Genomic DNA, 13,535 nt, shown 5'->3' with positions numbered 1-13,535 from the left:
TTTTGTCACACTTTTATTCCAGGCCTTGGTTAAAAGTCCTGTGAAATTGGCCTTGTTTATTATAACCCCAGGATGATTAGATATCATATCCTGGGCTGCTTTATTATATGAAACTTTGAATGGCTTAAATACAGTTCGATCGCAAGGCTGAAGCCAATTGCTTGTATGAGCAGGTAATTCAACAATTTCAATTTGGTTTTGTATGGCCATATCTATTAACTCCAGGAAATTGTGGGAATCATGGCCATCCAAAATTAAAACTTGTGGACGTTGTGGTCCAATGTTTTTTAAAAATGTAAGCTCAAACCATAGTTTTGCAATCCCTTGTTTAGTCCAACCAGATTCACTTGGACTCCAGTTGGTTCCTTCAGGGGCATCTAGAACTTGAAAACTTTGAAGGGATTTTACTGTTTTCCCTTTTGGAATCACATGAGGTGGTAAGGCTCTTCCTGCTGCATTCACACAAACAATTAAAGTAATCATTTCTCGATTTCCACTGGTTCTCATATGTAAATATTTAGTACCTTTTGCAGCAACAATTTTGTGTGCCTTAAAGTCTAGCTGCAGCCTTGTCTCATCCATGTTCCATATTACTTCAGGCTGACAGTCTTTAATGACTTCTTTAAGTGCGGTAAAATAATTTGCCACCTTTATCGGATTCATACATTGATGACGAACTGATGCTGTTGATTCTGGTTATCAAAGAGTTACTTTTTTGTAATGTCGGTTGTTTAGTAGTCTCCACCATTTATTAGATGGTTTTCCATTCTTAAAAGAATATCCATATTTTCTGGCAAGCTTGTCAGCATATACCATGAATTGCTCTTTACCAAAACCAATGCCCATCCTAGCTCTGTTGTCTGCAAAATCAAGTAACTTTTTTTCAAGATCAAGTGGCATTAAACTTTTTCTTCCTGCTTTTGCACCAATCTCAATTTTTCCTTTTATCCTGCTCTGCAAAGTTGCTCGGGGTACTTTAAAAAATTAGCAGCAGCTCTAACAGACATTTTAGGTGAAGTAATAACACTGTTTATAGCTTCAAGTAACACTTCCTCTTTATATTTCAAATATTTACCTCGAGTTGGAAGACATTGTTTCTTATTATGAAATTTTTTTTATTATCAGCCATTCTAAAATGAAAACTTTATATTATAAATTATCAAAATTTTCAATTAAAGATTATTTTCTCATATAATTTCATTTATCAGCAATAATCTACATGAAACAATATATATTCAATTATTTAGACTTTTGTTTATTTTTAAGTCTTCGTCCTCATATTTGAAAAATATTACATAAATATTTAACTAAATAAGTCCATATATTTAAGATTGATAACTTTTAGGATATAAATATAACATAAAGTAGTTATATTAAAAGAACAAAATCTAATAATATAAATAGCTTACAAGTATGAGTAACTTTTAGACACTCGTGAACCTAATTTCGGTCTTGGCCGGAATAAGGTATAAAACCTGGCCGGATTTAGGTCTTTCTACCAGGTGCATTTAATTCAGAAATACAATCTATAGAAATGACTCAGCATAATTGTAAAACTAAAATTGTCTTTTTAAGAAATATATTTATAGTTTAAAATAATTACCATTTCGTTAAGTAATAAATATTTAATGTTTATAAGCTTCAAACTGGATGCTTACATAATCTTTTAAATCTAAACTAGTACTTTTTTGAGATAAGTATTTGTTATTATAATACTTCTATTATAAACACCCGCCAACTAAAATAATGTTGGTTTTTTATTGGCTGAGTTCATACCAGTCTCAAAAAATTCGGATTTACAAACATAAAGCAGAAACCAAGACAGAAATATTAAATTTAAAATGTGGCTGAAATTTGGTCACTGGCTCGGATTTGGTCACTTTACCCTATATGAAATATTATAAAAATATTTTTAGAGATAAGGACCGCGTGAGACACATATTTTGTCCAATCAAATTAGGGAGCCATTCCTGTAAAATATTTACATTTTCTTTTGATTTGAACAAAGTTATTGTAGTGTTGGTTTAGATACAATACTGCTCAAAAATTTAGCACACATAAGATTTACCCAGCCAACCAACACATAAGGGTACCATAAGGGACCCACACGGGCTTTGATACGGGACCCATATGGGCAACCCGTTGCTAGCCCAGCGGGAGATGCAAACGGGTTCCACACGGGTCCCATACGGGCTTCCCGCTGGGAAAACCATACGGTTCCCGTATGCAGCCCATTTAATTAGTCCATATGGTTACGACTAGGAAAATTTGTATACAGCCCGAAAGGAGCCTGCAAGTATCTGAAGTCTCATAAGCGTGATACTTTTTCATTTAACCTCTGCCTTAAAGTCAATCAGGAAGAAGTCATAAAGAACAAGAAACGTAGAAATAAACAACAAAATATAATTTAAACTAATTATTTCTTTAAAAAAAAGTCACTAATAATATTAAACAAAATTGTCCAAATTTTTTGAAGGTGTTACATAAACAGCATCGAGTTCAGTCGAGTTAACGTTAATAGCAAATTTAGCAGATCTACGACTGTTACTCCCACGATCCCGTGAGTTGGCAAACCATGTTGAAAGTTCACCTTCGATTTCCTTTTGTGTGCAATTTTTTGTGCTAGGATTTAATTTAACAGCACCTATTTTTGAAACAGAAAAGTATTATTAAAATACACACAGAATTATATATATATATATATATATATATATATATATATATATATATATATATATATATATATATATATATATATATATATATATATAAATTATTAGAAATCACTTATTAATGCTCTACAAATATAATTATATAAACTAAATTTATACTCACTACAAAGAACTAAATGAAGTGCATTTGTTTTAAAAGCCTGTTTTCCTTTTTGCCCTGTCAAATTGAAGCAGCATGGGCATTGACCTCATTATAAAATTCCTTAGATTTTCTCCACCAATATCAGCAATATGTTTAGCCTAAAAAAAGTTTGATGCAGTTTATGGTGCAGAGGTATAAAAAAATAAAAAAATAAAAACATGAAAATTTGTTAACAACTGCAATTAAATGTATCCTCTTGGGCAGAAATTACCAGTGGTGTGCCACAAGGGTCAGTAATCGGACCACTTTTGTTTGTACTATTTGTAAACGATTTGCCTGAAACTCTAAGAAAACTAACAAAGCTATATGCTGATAACACCAAAATTATAAATGAAATACTTTCCAGTGCATCAACTCTTTCTTTGCAATCAGATCTCGATTCAGCTTTTAAGTGGACTCAAGACTGGCTTGTGAAATTTAATATTTCAAAATGTACGGTCATGCGCTTTGGCCAAAATAACAAAAAATCACCCTTTTATATCGATGAACAAAAGTTAAACATAACAGAATCTGAAAGTGATCTTAGAGTAATATTCTCAAGCAATCTGAAATGGAAAAATCATGTAATAAAATGCGAAGGCAAAGCCAACCAAATGTTGGGTCGAATTAGAAAATGTTTTGTTTGCTTAGATATTAGACTGCTAAGAATACTTTATGTTTCTTTTGTGCGACCACTGTTAAAGTTTGCAGTGCAACTTTGATCACCTCTTCGAAAGGGAGAAATTGAGTTATTAGAGAGAATCCAACATCGTGCAACTCGATTAATACCATCACTTAAAAAAATCAACCATGAGTATCGTCTAAAAGCTCTCAACTTGACTACCTTGACAAAAAGGAGAGAACAAGGAGATATGATTCAATTTTATAAATTCTACAACGGTTTTAATGATTTGGAAACAATAAAAAAAATTAGTATTCAAAAAAACTCAAACAAGAGGTCACAGCTTTAAATATGTCAAAGAAATCACTAAGCATGTCATGAAAACTTTTTATTAAATAGATCGGCCAATTTATGGAATAGCTTCCCAAGAGAATTGGTTAAAGCACAATCAGTTAACAGTTTTAAAGCAGGTCTTGATTGCTGGATGAGCAGCAATTAAGCTAATCGGCTGTCATAGTGTGTTGATACCACACTCACCGGCTCACACCAGTTACAGCATTTACTAATACAAATACTAATTATTAAAATAAACTGTATTTAAATAAAAAATTAAAAAAGAAATTTTAAAAGTAATAATTTTTACAACTATTTTCTTTACTCCTGGATTTTCCAGCTTCTGTGTTAAAATTTCTATTTCTTCCATTGACTTAGCTGGCAGTGGAATACCTTCTGGAAGATCTGGAGAGATATGATCATTCAAATCAAGTTTGCGACGGATAGATTGAATTTGTGCTGTATGGATTGCCTGAGTCTTTTTCATATCTTCCTGATTGCTAATTACAGTTGCTAATAAATTAGCAATCATCTGTAGACTTACAGACTCACCTAAATAGCAAAAGTTTGTATTAAACATAAAAACATTTAAAAAGAAAACTTCAGATTTAAAATACTGGTAATAAAATTTAAGACTATTATCAAATTATTAAAAACTACATCATATACTTTTTATTTTGTTTAATTTTACATAATCATTGTTTTACATATATATTCATATACATTTACTGCTGCCGATTATAGTAAGCAAAACGTGATAAAAAATGTTACATTTCTTTAAGTGTGTTTTAATAGAAAAAGAAAAGGGAAAAGGAAAAAAAATTTAAATAAATTGATCCCTGCCCTAACCCAACCCCTTTTCCCTAATCAGTTGATATATGTAGTGAAGCCCTCGCCTATTCCTAAATCAGTGTGACGCCATAGCGCTAACCAAAGTACGCAGTACAACTTATATAATATATATAATATATATAATATATATATATATATATTTATATATATATATATATATTCTTTTAGAGCAAATGGAATCAAAAGTTAGAAAAAAAAAATTAAAACTAACATTTGGCTAAACCAAACATTGGTTTTAAACGGTTTAATTTATAATCTGTATAAATCCTTTATACATCCAACATTAAATAAGACAATTATTATAAGCATGAATAATTTCACGAATAACTTATATCATATTAATTAAAATCAATCATTTTAATCAAAACAACGATAAAGTAAATCGCACATTACTATTCGATTAACCATTTTTATTTAGAATATAACCTTTTTAAATTCCGCCTCAATATCGTTAATTATTACTCCGTTTTTATTGCTTTCCCATATGGGTCCCAGACTGTGCCCATACAAAAAGCCCTCGTGTATCCCGGTTGAGAAACTAAAACATCCCTCAAAAGGAGGTCACTCCGCAATGTCCGTAAAAATTACCGTAAATTTGATCAAAACACGGCCAAGAATTTTTGCACTTTGTACTTTTACGTCCGTGGGTTGGTAATGGAAATGAATTTTTCAAATTTGATACAACTATATTAAGTTTTGTGAAACGAAGGTTTTAAATGTTATTAATGTTAGATTTTTTGCTGCATATTTTGCTAAAAGATTTTTTTTTTACGATGCAAATTGGACTAGAGGTAGGCCTAAACCCGAGTATAATCCAGTAGTTTTGGCGAAACCGATAGACTAAAAGGTTTCCGCCAGAAATAGTTTTTTGTGATACTGAGCAGACAATTTTTTAAAAATAAAGTTAATAACAATTGAATGTTAATAACTATTGAGATGTTACTTCTGGTATTAATATTTAACAGATTGTTTTCAATGTCAAATCTTAAATACAAATACAAGAAAGTGTCTACATTTTTCACTAATAATCATGTCCTGTAGCCAGGGAGTCGACTATAAGCACTATACTCATTTGTTCCTTCCAATCTCCAACTTTGTTGTCATCTTCATTCCCCTGTTGAAAATTACCCAGTACCGTCTTCTTTCTCCGTTACCGCATCTATCCCCGTAAAACAGTAAGTATTAAGCTAAAATATCTGATTTGTGAGAATTAAATCAAATAATTCACTTCTTAAACAGACTTTTTGCGGGTTAGTAAATACCAAAACTGCTGCTCCCATTTCACGGAGAACTCAACTTATTAAAATCTTGTTGTAACTTTGTTGAGCGCTTTTCTAACGCTACGAATACAAAGATTGTAATCTTTTTTGATAGTTTAAATTTTAACATTTCAAAAAATGGGAGTAGTAGGAGAAGGGGACTCATAGAAAATTGGGAATATCAGACCAACGAAAGAAAAAGAATGATAAGAAAAATATAGATCTTTAAAATATCATTTTGTAACAAGTAAAAATATAAAATAAAACCATGTAAAAAATGCCATGTAAAACAATATGTAAAATACTTACCAAATGTTGGAGACTTTTATTTATTGTATATTTTATTTATATATTTTAATTCATTTGGGTTCCCCCAGTTCTTTTCTAACTGGAATTCCATTTTCCTTTTTGGTGGCATTTGAAAATTTCTTTAAGACCTTTGCCAAATCTTCACAAACTTCACTGGTATCAATAGTTGATTCATCGACATCATATGTTAAGTTTTTTATCTGATTTAACATATCGCGAATTTGTGAAAGAGTTGAAGTTGTTACAACGGTTTTTTTCATCGAGTCATTAAGTGCCGGAGACAAACACTCTCCGTATAACATTGATTCATCACCAACTTTACATGGAGTTGGTGAATTGATTGGAATGTATACAGTATTCTCATCATCATTATCCAGAGTCAGGAAAGGAGAATTTCTATATAATGATGACAAAGAATTCCATGACCATGTTTCAGGAAATCTTATAAATACCAGGAAAAAATGCTTGCATAAATATGCAGATTCACGCCAACTTTTGCAAGAACATTTTGGCATCAATTTGTCACTTCCAAAATCTACAGTATAACTTTCATTATTACCTGAGAAACTGTTTACCGTAAATACTCCATGACTTTGTGGCCAAGCTCCAGTCATCTCAGAGTCATTAGCAAGTGCAATCTTCTCTAAACAGTTTTTGATAAAATCATGTGGTCTGTTGAATAGATATTCAGGGACAGTTGTATTATAGAGTTTATAGCTGGAGTGCATTTTAAGGTTCGCTTCTTTATAGCTAAATAAATTAATCAAAAAGCTTAAATTCATAAAACTACAGCATTTACTTTTGCAATACATTTACTTTTGCAATACATTTGCTACTCTTTATATTACTATTTTATTTAGTTTAATTATGTGCTAGTATATAGACACGCATTACTATTGCAAATTAAAATGCTCGTATGTATGACATTATAAAAGTATATGTATATATGTAAAACTATAACTTTTTATCTAAATTGTAGAATTCCAGACAAATTTATATTTTACCATACTGAAACTACTACTGTAAACCTATAAAATATAAATGTAAAATATAAATAAACTAAAAACAAAGTAAAGAACTTCTCTAGCTTATCAGGAAAGAATTCTTCAATTAGGATTGTGAGCATGCTAGTAATTGAGGAGTTTTTATATCGTTGAAGGTATGATTATTTAAATGATTGGTTTTGTCGTTCTACACCATTATTTGTATTGCTATTCACCAAAAATCTATCACTTCGATATGCCCAAACCCATCTCTATAAACATACTTGATAATTGATAAATCTAAAACTATTACATTTCTCTGTATCATACTTATAGTATCATATCATAATTGATAAATCTAAAACTATTACATTTCTCTGTATCATACTTATAGTATCATATCATAATTGATAAATCTAAAACTATTACATTTCTCTGTATCATACTTATAGTATCATATTGATACTGATAGTTAAACACCTGACTAATTAATTGATCAGATGTTCACCTTCTAAATATTACCTCTTTAATTTTTAGCCAGTATCTTGAGATATACTCTTTGAATTTAATGAAGTTAGCACCCCAATAATCAGAAGAAAGAAGACAGGTTATTGCCAGATCCATTTCCTTTTCATTCCATGCTCTGGCAATCCGTCTTAAAATTGCAAGTATTTCCACTTTATGATTTGAACAGCACATATCTTAAAATATACCTTTCTTAATTGGCAACCAAAAAAGGGGCAAAAGTAAAAACAACTTACCTACATTAACGTATTCACCTGTCAGGGACCCAATTTTCAGGTACTTCTGGCAATTGTGTCCTAGAATTTGGAATATAAAACAGTTATTAGGGTATCACCACATTAGCATATATATATATATATAATAAAGAAACTATGTATGGTACTTAAATTTCATGGCTTACAGCAATCATCAGCCATTAAATACTATGTTAATTACATCTAAATAACATACATATAATACATCAACCATGAAATACTAATTGTTACAGGTGTGTGTGTGTGTGTGTGTGTGTGTATATATATATATATATATATATATATATATATATATATATATATATATATATATATATATATATATATATATATATATATATATGTAAACTTGGTTAAAGTATATCATAACAGCCTTATAACATTAATTGAAAAATTTTTTTCTTTATTGCTGGTGAAAATAACAGACATTAGTTATTGGATATTAACTCCAACAGCTATAATTTGATTTTTCAGGAAGTTGTTTAGAGTGCACATATTTTAAGTTGCTTAACATTATCATTATCATCATTTTTTTGCATTATTTTATTATTACTAATAAAACAATACGAGAAGAAAAAGTTTAATAACCTTTGAATTCATGCTCACTATTATCATCACTATCATCTTCATCAGTACTATTCTGGATGTCATCATCTCTGTATACATTTTCTAAGATACCATTATCCGATTCCATCATTTTTAAAATTTTTAATTAGCGATTTCGTGTGTAACTTTTTTTTGAAAGAAACTTAACATGCGAATAAAAAATTTACGGTAATTTTTACGGACTTTGCGGAGTGACCTCCTTTTGAGGGATGTTTTAGTTTCTCAACCGTGTATCCCAGACCAGATACCCGGACGACTCCCATACGGTACCCATATGTGTTGGTTGACTGGGTAAGTTTCATTTTTCTTCTTTTAATTGAACTTTAAGGCGGTAAACTTCTTATGCCTTTTCAATTTTTTTTTATTTACAGTTAATTAAAACATACCTTATGTAGAAAAAAAAATTGAAAAAAAAATTACGTTAATTTTACCATCTATTGTCTTAACTTAAACAGAGACCGCTAATTAAAGCGGTGTAAAAAAGCTGCTCATAAGTTTAGCAAACTTGCACTTCTATTGTCTTTTAACTGCCGCTCTTTAATTTTTGAAGTCAAAATTTTATTAAAAAGTAAATTTAACTATCCATTTTTACATAAACAAAACTGAACAAAAGTTTCAAAGATATACATTGTATTACCTTATTTGAAATAAACTTGGTATTTTTCGCTTAAATTTTGTCCATAATGTGACCGATAAGATGGGAAAAAAATCAATTAGCTCTGAAATAAAACAGCGTATTGTAGGACTACACTTTGGTGGTTTCAACAGCTCTGAAATTGCTCGAACTCTTAAGTCTGTATCTCGTTCATGTGTACTCAGAACAATTCAGAAATTTGAAAAAACTGGTACTGCTGCAGACAAAAACCGATCTGGACGACCAAGAATCACAAGCATCACCGATGATAACAGTATCTATAGAATTGCAAGAAAAAACCCTAAATACTCAGCCAAAAAGATTGTACAAGAAGTGAACTTGGCTCTAAAAAATCATATCTCAAGAAAGACTGCAGATAGAAGATTGTTTTTTAGCAGCAACTTAGCAACTTTGTTGCTACGTTGCTGCTAAAAAACCACTGCTTAAACCAACAGATCGGTTAAAACGTATCAAATTTTGTAGAGCTATTTTGAAAATGACTAATTATGAACTAAGAAGAATAATATTCAGTGACGAATCCAACTTTACAGTTATTAACCGAAAGAACAGAGTGATTATCCGAAGACACTATAATGAGATGTTTCGTAGTCGCTTCATTGTGCCGCGACTACAAGGTGGTGGAGGTTCGGTAGGCATACGGGGTTCATGGCCTACTATAATTACACGGCCGGATATCTTGCTTTTCGGAGCGAAAAATTAGAAGGGTAACTTTTTGACTTACATAAACGTATTTTAAAACAGTTTATTCAAATATTCTTAATATGGTTAACACATGTGCTGTAATTTACTGTAAAACTGGATATAAAAAGAGAGAGAATCGAATTAATTTTATTCCTGAAAAGCATCCACTTTTTGGATTTCTAGAAAATAATCCTGACTTTTTAAATCAGTGGGTAGTATTTATCAATCGAAAGTTATGGAAACCTAGTAAAAATTCGGCTATTTTTGCTAAACATTTTGAAGAAAAGTATTTAAAAATTGGCAAAAGAGTTACATTAATTTGGGATTTAAATCCCGTTCCAACTATTTCTTGCTTACCTGAAAAAATACCATTATCAGTATATCCAACTACATCGAAGGGTAGAAAGCCACCGTCTGTCCGTCATCCATCAAATAATCAGGATGAATCCAATTTATTTATAGAGAAAGATAAAATTCATTGTTTAAATGATTTAAATAATGTTAATCTAGAAGGGTATCAGCTCAAAATATATAATGACAAATACATATTTTTTAATTTAGAAGTTAATCAACACTTAGGTATTTTAGAATTTACAGAAACAATTGTAGTTGATGAATTTATGCATGTTTCGTTGTTCTATAAATCATCTTATCTTCCATTGCCTTCATGGTTTCGAAATATTGGCTGTGTATTAAAGAAAAAAAGTGTACTGGAGAATTTCCCACCATATATAAAAAATTATCTAGAAGAAAATAGTTTATCAAATGACTTAATGACTGAACTCAATGAAATAAAATACAAAAAACCAGTTGATAAATATATGGTGGACAATAAGTAACAGTAAGCAAAAATACAACAACAATTTTTATATTGGAAATGCAGCTGTTTTGGGTGACATGAAACCTTTATTTTTGCGCAATTTAGCTGAATGGATTGAAGAATGGCAATTATCTCAAGTTTCAAACTCTCAAAAGTTTACATTAAGTAAACAAACATCAGAAGCTCTTATGACCACTTTAAGATGCACAGCTTCACTTATTGATGATTTAATTCAAGAAGGATATGATTATTTTTTAACATCACGCTTGCTAACTGATCCATTAGAGTTAAGATTTTCAAAATATCGTCAAATGAGTGGTGGCAGATTTTTAATTGGTTTGCGTGAACTTGAGACATCTGAGCGCATTTTAGCAGTGAAAACTTTACTTAAAGAGTCAGTCAATATCTGGGAGGAAGATGTAAGAAAGTAGAGTTGTAATATATCTTTAATGAAATTATTTGATGATAAATTGCAAGAAATTTTACCAGATATTGAAGAATGCAATTTAGGTTCAGAGAGCTTTGAAGTTGCTACAGTTATTTCTGGTTATGTGGTGAAAAAGTTTTATAAAAAGATCAAATGTAGTGTTTGCAAAACTTTTCTATTAGCTGAATCTAGCGAGGTACAATGCCAATATTTTGAAAAACTTTCTCGTGGAGGATTGATTTTACCAGCTATTGATTTTACACATTATGTTTCAAAAGCATTTGCAATATTAGATACTGCCATTTTTCTTATAAGAGACTCAACTCTTTGTGATCGATATGTTGCAGAACGAGTACTTAGATTAAATGACTGTGCTACTTTATTTTTATGCGATGAACATCAAGTTATTGGTGTAAAATTTATAAATCACGTTGTTACAAATATTTATTTTAACAATGGACAGAAACAATTTTCTGATGAAATTAGAAAGAACAGTGTAAAGGATTTTAAAAGCAGACAGAGAAAAAAATTGAAGCTGAATTAGGTGAAGCTAAATTAGGTGAATCAATGCTAAATTGATTATTTCAATTGTATATTCTTCCTTTATTATAAGGTTTTTGTTTATCGTTTTATATCTCATTAATATTATTGAGATGTTATTTTTGAGAAATATATTTCTTTTGAGGTACATATTTATGTTAGAGTCATTACAAATTTTAATATTTTGTTATTTAATAAAGTTATTAAAATTTTTTATTGATGAATAAAGTACAATATAATTTTATTTTATTTTAGCGGTGTAAGTTTTTTTAGAAACATAATCATCAGGCAAAGGAAAGTATCTAATTTATGATACATTTATCATATTTGTCAGACAAATTTTATTTTGTATACACACTTCCGTAAATAAAACCACTGTAAAAATCATAATTTTAATTGCGGTAAGTGTGGCCAAACATTCTATACGATATTTTGTTTTGAAAAGTTACTCTTCTAATTTTTCGCTACGAAAAGCAAGATATCCAGCCGTGTAATTATAGTAGGCCATGTGGGGTTGCATCACTTATGACGGCCCAGGTCTCTGCTACTTATACAATGGTCGTATGGATCAACATAAATATATTGAAACACTTGAAAATCATTTAATCCCGACTAGAGACATCTTTTTTAGCAATGAGTCAGAGTGGCAGTTTCAACAAGATAACGCTCCTTGTCACAAGGTGAAAACGGTGACTATTTGGTTTCAAGAAAACAGCATTAAGGTACTTCAGTGGCCAGCTAGATCACCTGACCTTAATCCAATTGAAAATATATGGACTGTACTGGACCGCAAACTCACTAAAGCTCCTGTAACATCAGCTGAACATCTTAGGGAAAGTTTGAAAGAGTCGTTTTACAGCTTATCAACTGATTGTTGCCGAAAACTTTTTGATTCAATTAAAAGAAGATGTGAACTATGCATAAAGAACAAAGGTGGACATCTTATTGATCTTCCTATTAAAGCAAACTTAAATCCAGGTGTGCTAAACTTATGAGCAGCTTTTTTTTAACTTTTTTTTATATATTAACTTTGATTAAAGATATTTAGTGATAGACATTTGTTTTTTTTTAGTTTTTTTTTCTCTTAATATAACTAAAAAAGTCAAATAAATATTTTTTGTTTTTTAAAAAACCTTGAATTTCTTATTTTTTACTTTTATTTCATTTTTAAAGAAAAAAACACAACTTAAATCTAATGTGTGCTAAATTTTTGAGCAGCATTGTATAGTATATCATTTTTAAAGTATGACATTAAATGTTTACATTTAATTTAAATGTGAACATTTAAATTTTAAATGAAATTGTATTATTCTTTATTCAACATTTTATGTGTAAATAAAACTTTTCAGCCTAATTATTGGATTATAAATTATAATCTAATAATCTAATATTTTATAATTTACAACAATAGTTATTAATAATTCAATAACAGTTATTTTATTGTCAATAATATATTGTTGATAATAAAATAATATTTATTAATAAATTTATTGTGTAACTTTATTAATAAATCTTAAAAGTATAGATATATATTATTTTACTTTTAAATATGGTTAGCAAATTATTTAAAATCGTAAAATATAGGTTAAAATATAGGTTAAATAAATTGTTGCTACATTACTAATAAATATATTAAATATCACTTATTATAAGTGATATTTAATATAACTTTAGTAATGTATAAATATAAACATATATAAGCATAATATAAACAAGTGTAAATAGTAATATAATATAAACAAGTATTAATATAAACTAACATAATATAAACAAGAGTAAATAGTAAAATGTGTTATTTTTCAGTTGGGTGCATGAC

The 13,535-nt window shown here is 29.6% G+C and overlaps 1 protein-coding gene, 1 long non-coding RNA gene and 1 pseudogene across 3 annotated transcripts in view; 1 reads left to right on the top strand and 2 right to left on the bottom strand.

Annotated features, from left to right (window-relative positions):
• LOC149886010 (uncharacterized) overlaps positions 1 to 13,535 on the top strand; it is a 169,967-nt gene that overhangs the window by 84,109 nt on the left and 72,323 nt on the right. The gene's annotated exons all lie outside the window — the stretch shown is intronic.
• On the bottom strand, positions 2,404 to 4,653 carry LOC149886015 (uncharacterized; annotated as a pseudogene). Its single transcript, XR_016454379.1, has 3 exons — positions 4,119 to 4,653; positions 2,836 to 2,972; positions 2,404 to 2,644 (listed from the first exon to the last, which is right to left on the bottom strand). The product of XR_016454379.1 is annotated as an uncharacterized LOC149886015 (transcript).
• LOC149886014 (uncharacterized) lies at positions 6,124 to 8,732 on the bottom strand. Its single transcript, XM_090093375.1, has 3 exons — positions 8,579 to 8,732; positions 7,734 to 8,032; positions 6,124 to 6,978 (listed from the first exon to the last, which is right to left on the bottom strand). Exon 3 carries the CDS (start codon positions 6,954 to 6,956, stop codon positions 6,279 to 6,281), a length of 678 nt encoding a protein of 225 aa, XP_089949501.1. The 5' UTR covers positions 6,957 to 6,978; positions 7,734 to 8,032; positions 8,579 to 8,732; the 3' UTR covers positions 6,124 to 6,278.

This window comes from Hydra viridissima, unplaced genomic scaffold (genome assembly GCF_058129835.1).
Source record: "Hydra viridissima isolate aposymbiotic clone 2 unplaced genomic scaffold, HvirCarnegie_v1 scaffold_7, whole genome shotgun sequence".
Classification (NCBI taxonomy): domain Eukaryota; kingdom Metazoa; phylum Cnidaria; class Hydrozoa; order Anthoathecata; family Hydridae; genus Hydra; species Hydra viridissima.
The sequence above is the reverse complement of the archived record's forward strand: the minus strand, read 5'-3'. Positions and strand labels throughout refer to the sequence as shown.

Bases quoted from the DNA above. Each gene is read 5' to 3' on its own strand.
- LOC149886014 (XM_090093375.1), bottom strand. From the start codon at position 6,956: ATGCACTCCAGCTATAAACTCTATAATACAACTGTCCCTGAATATCTA.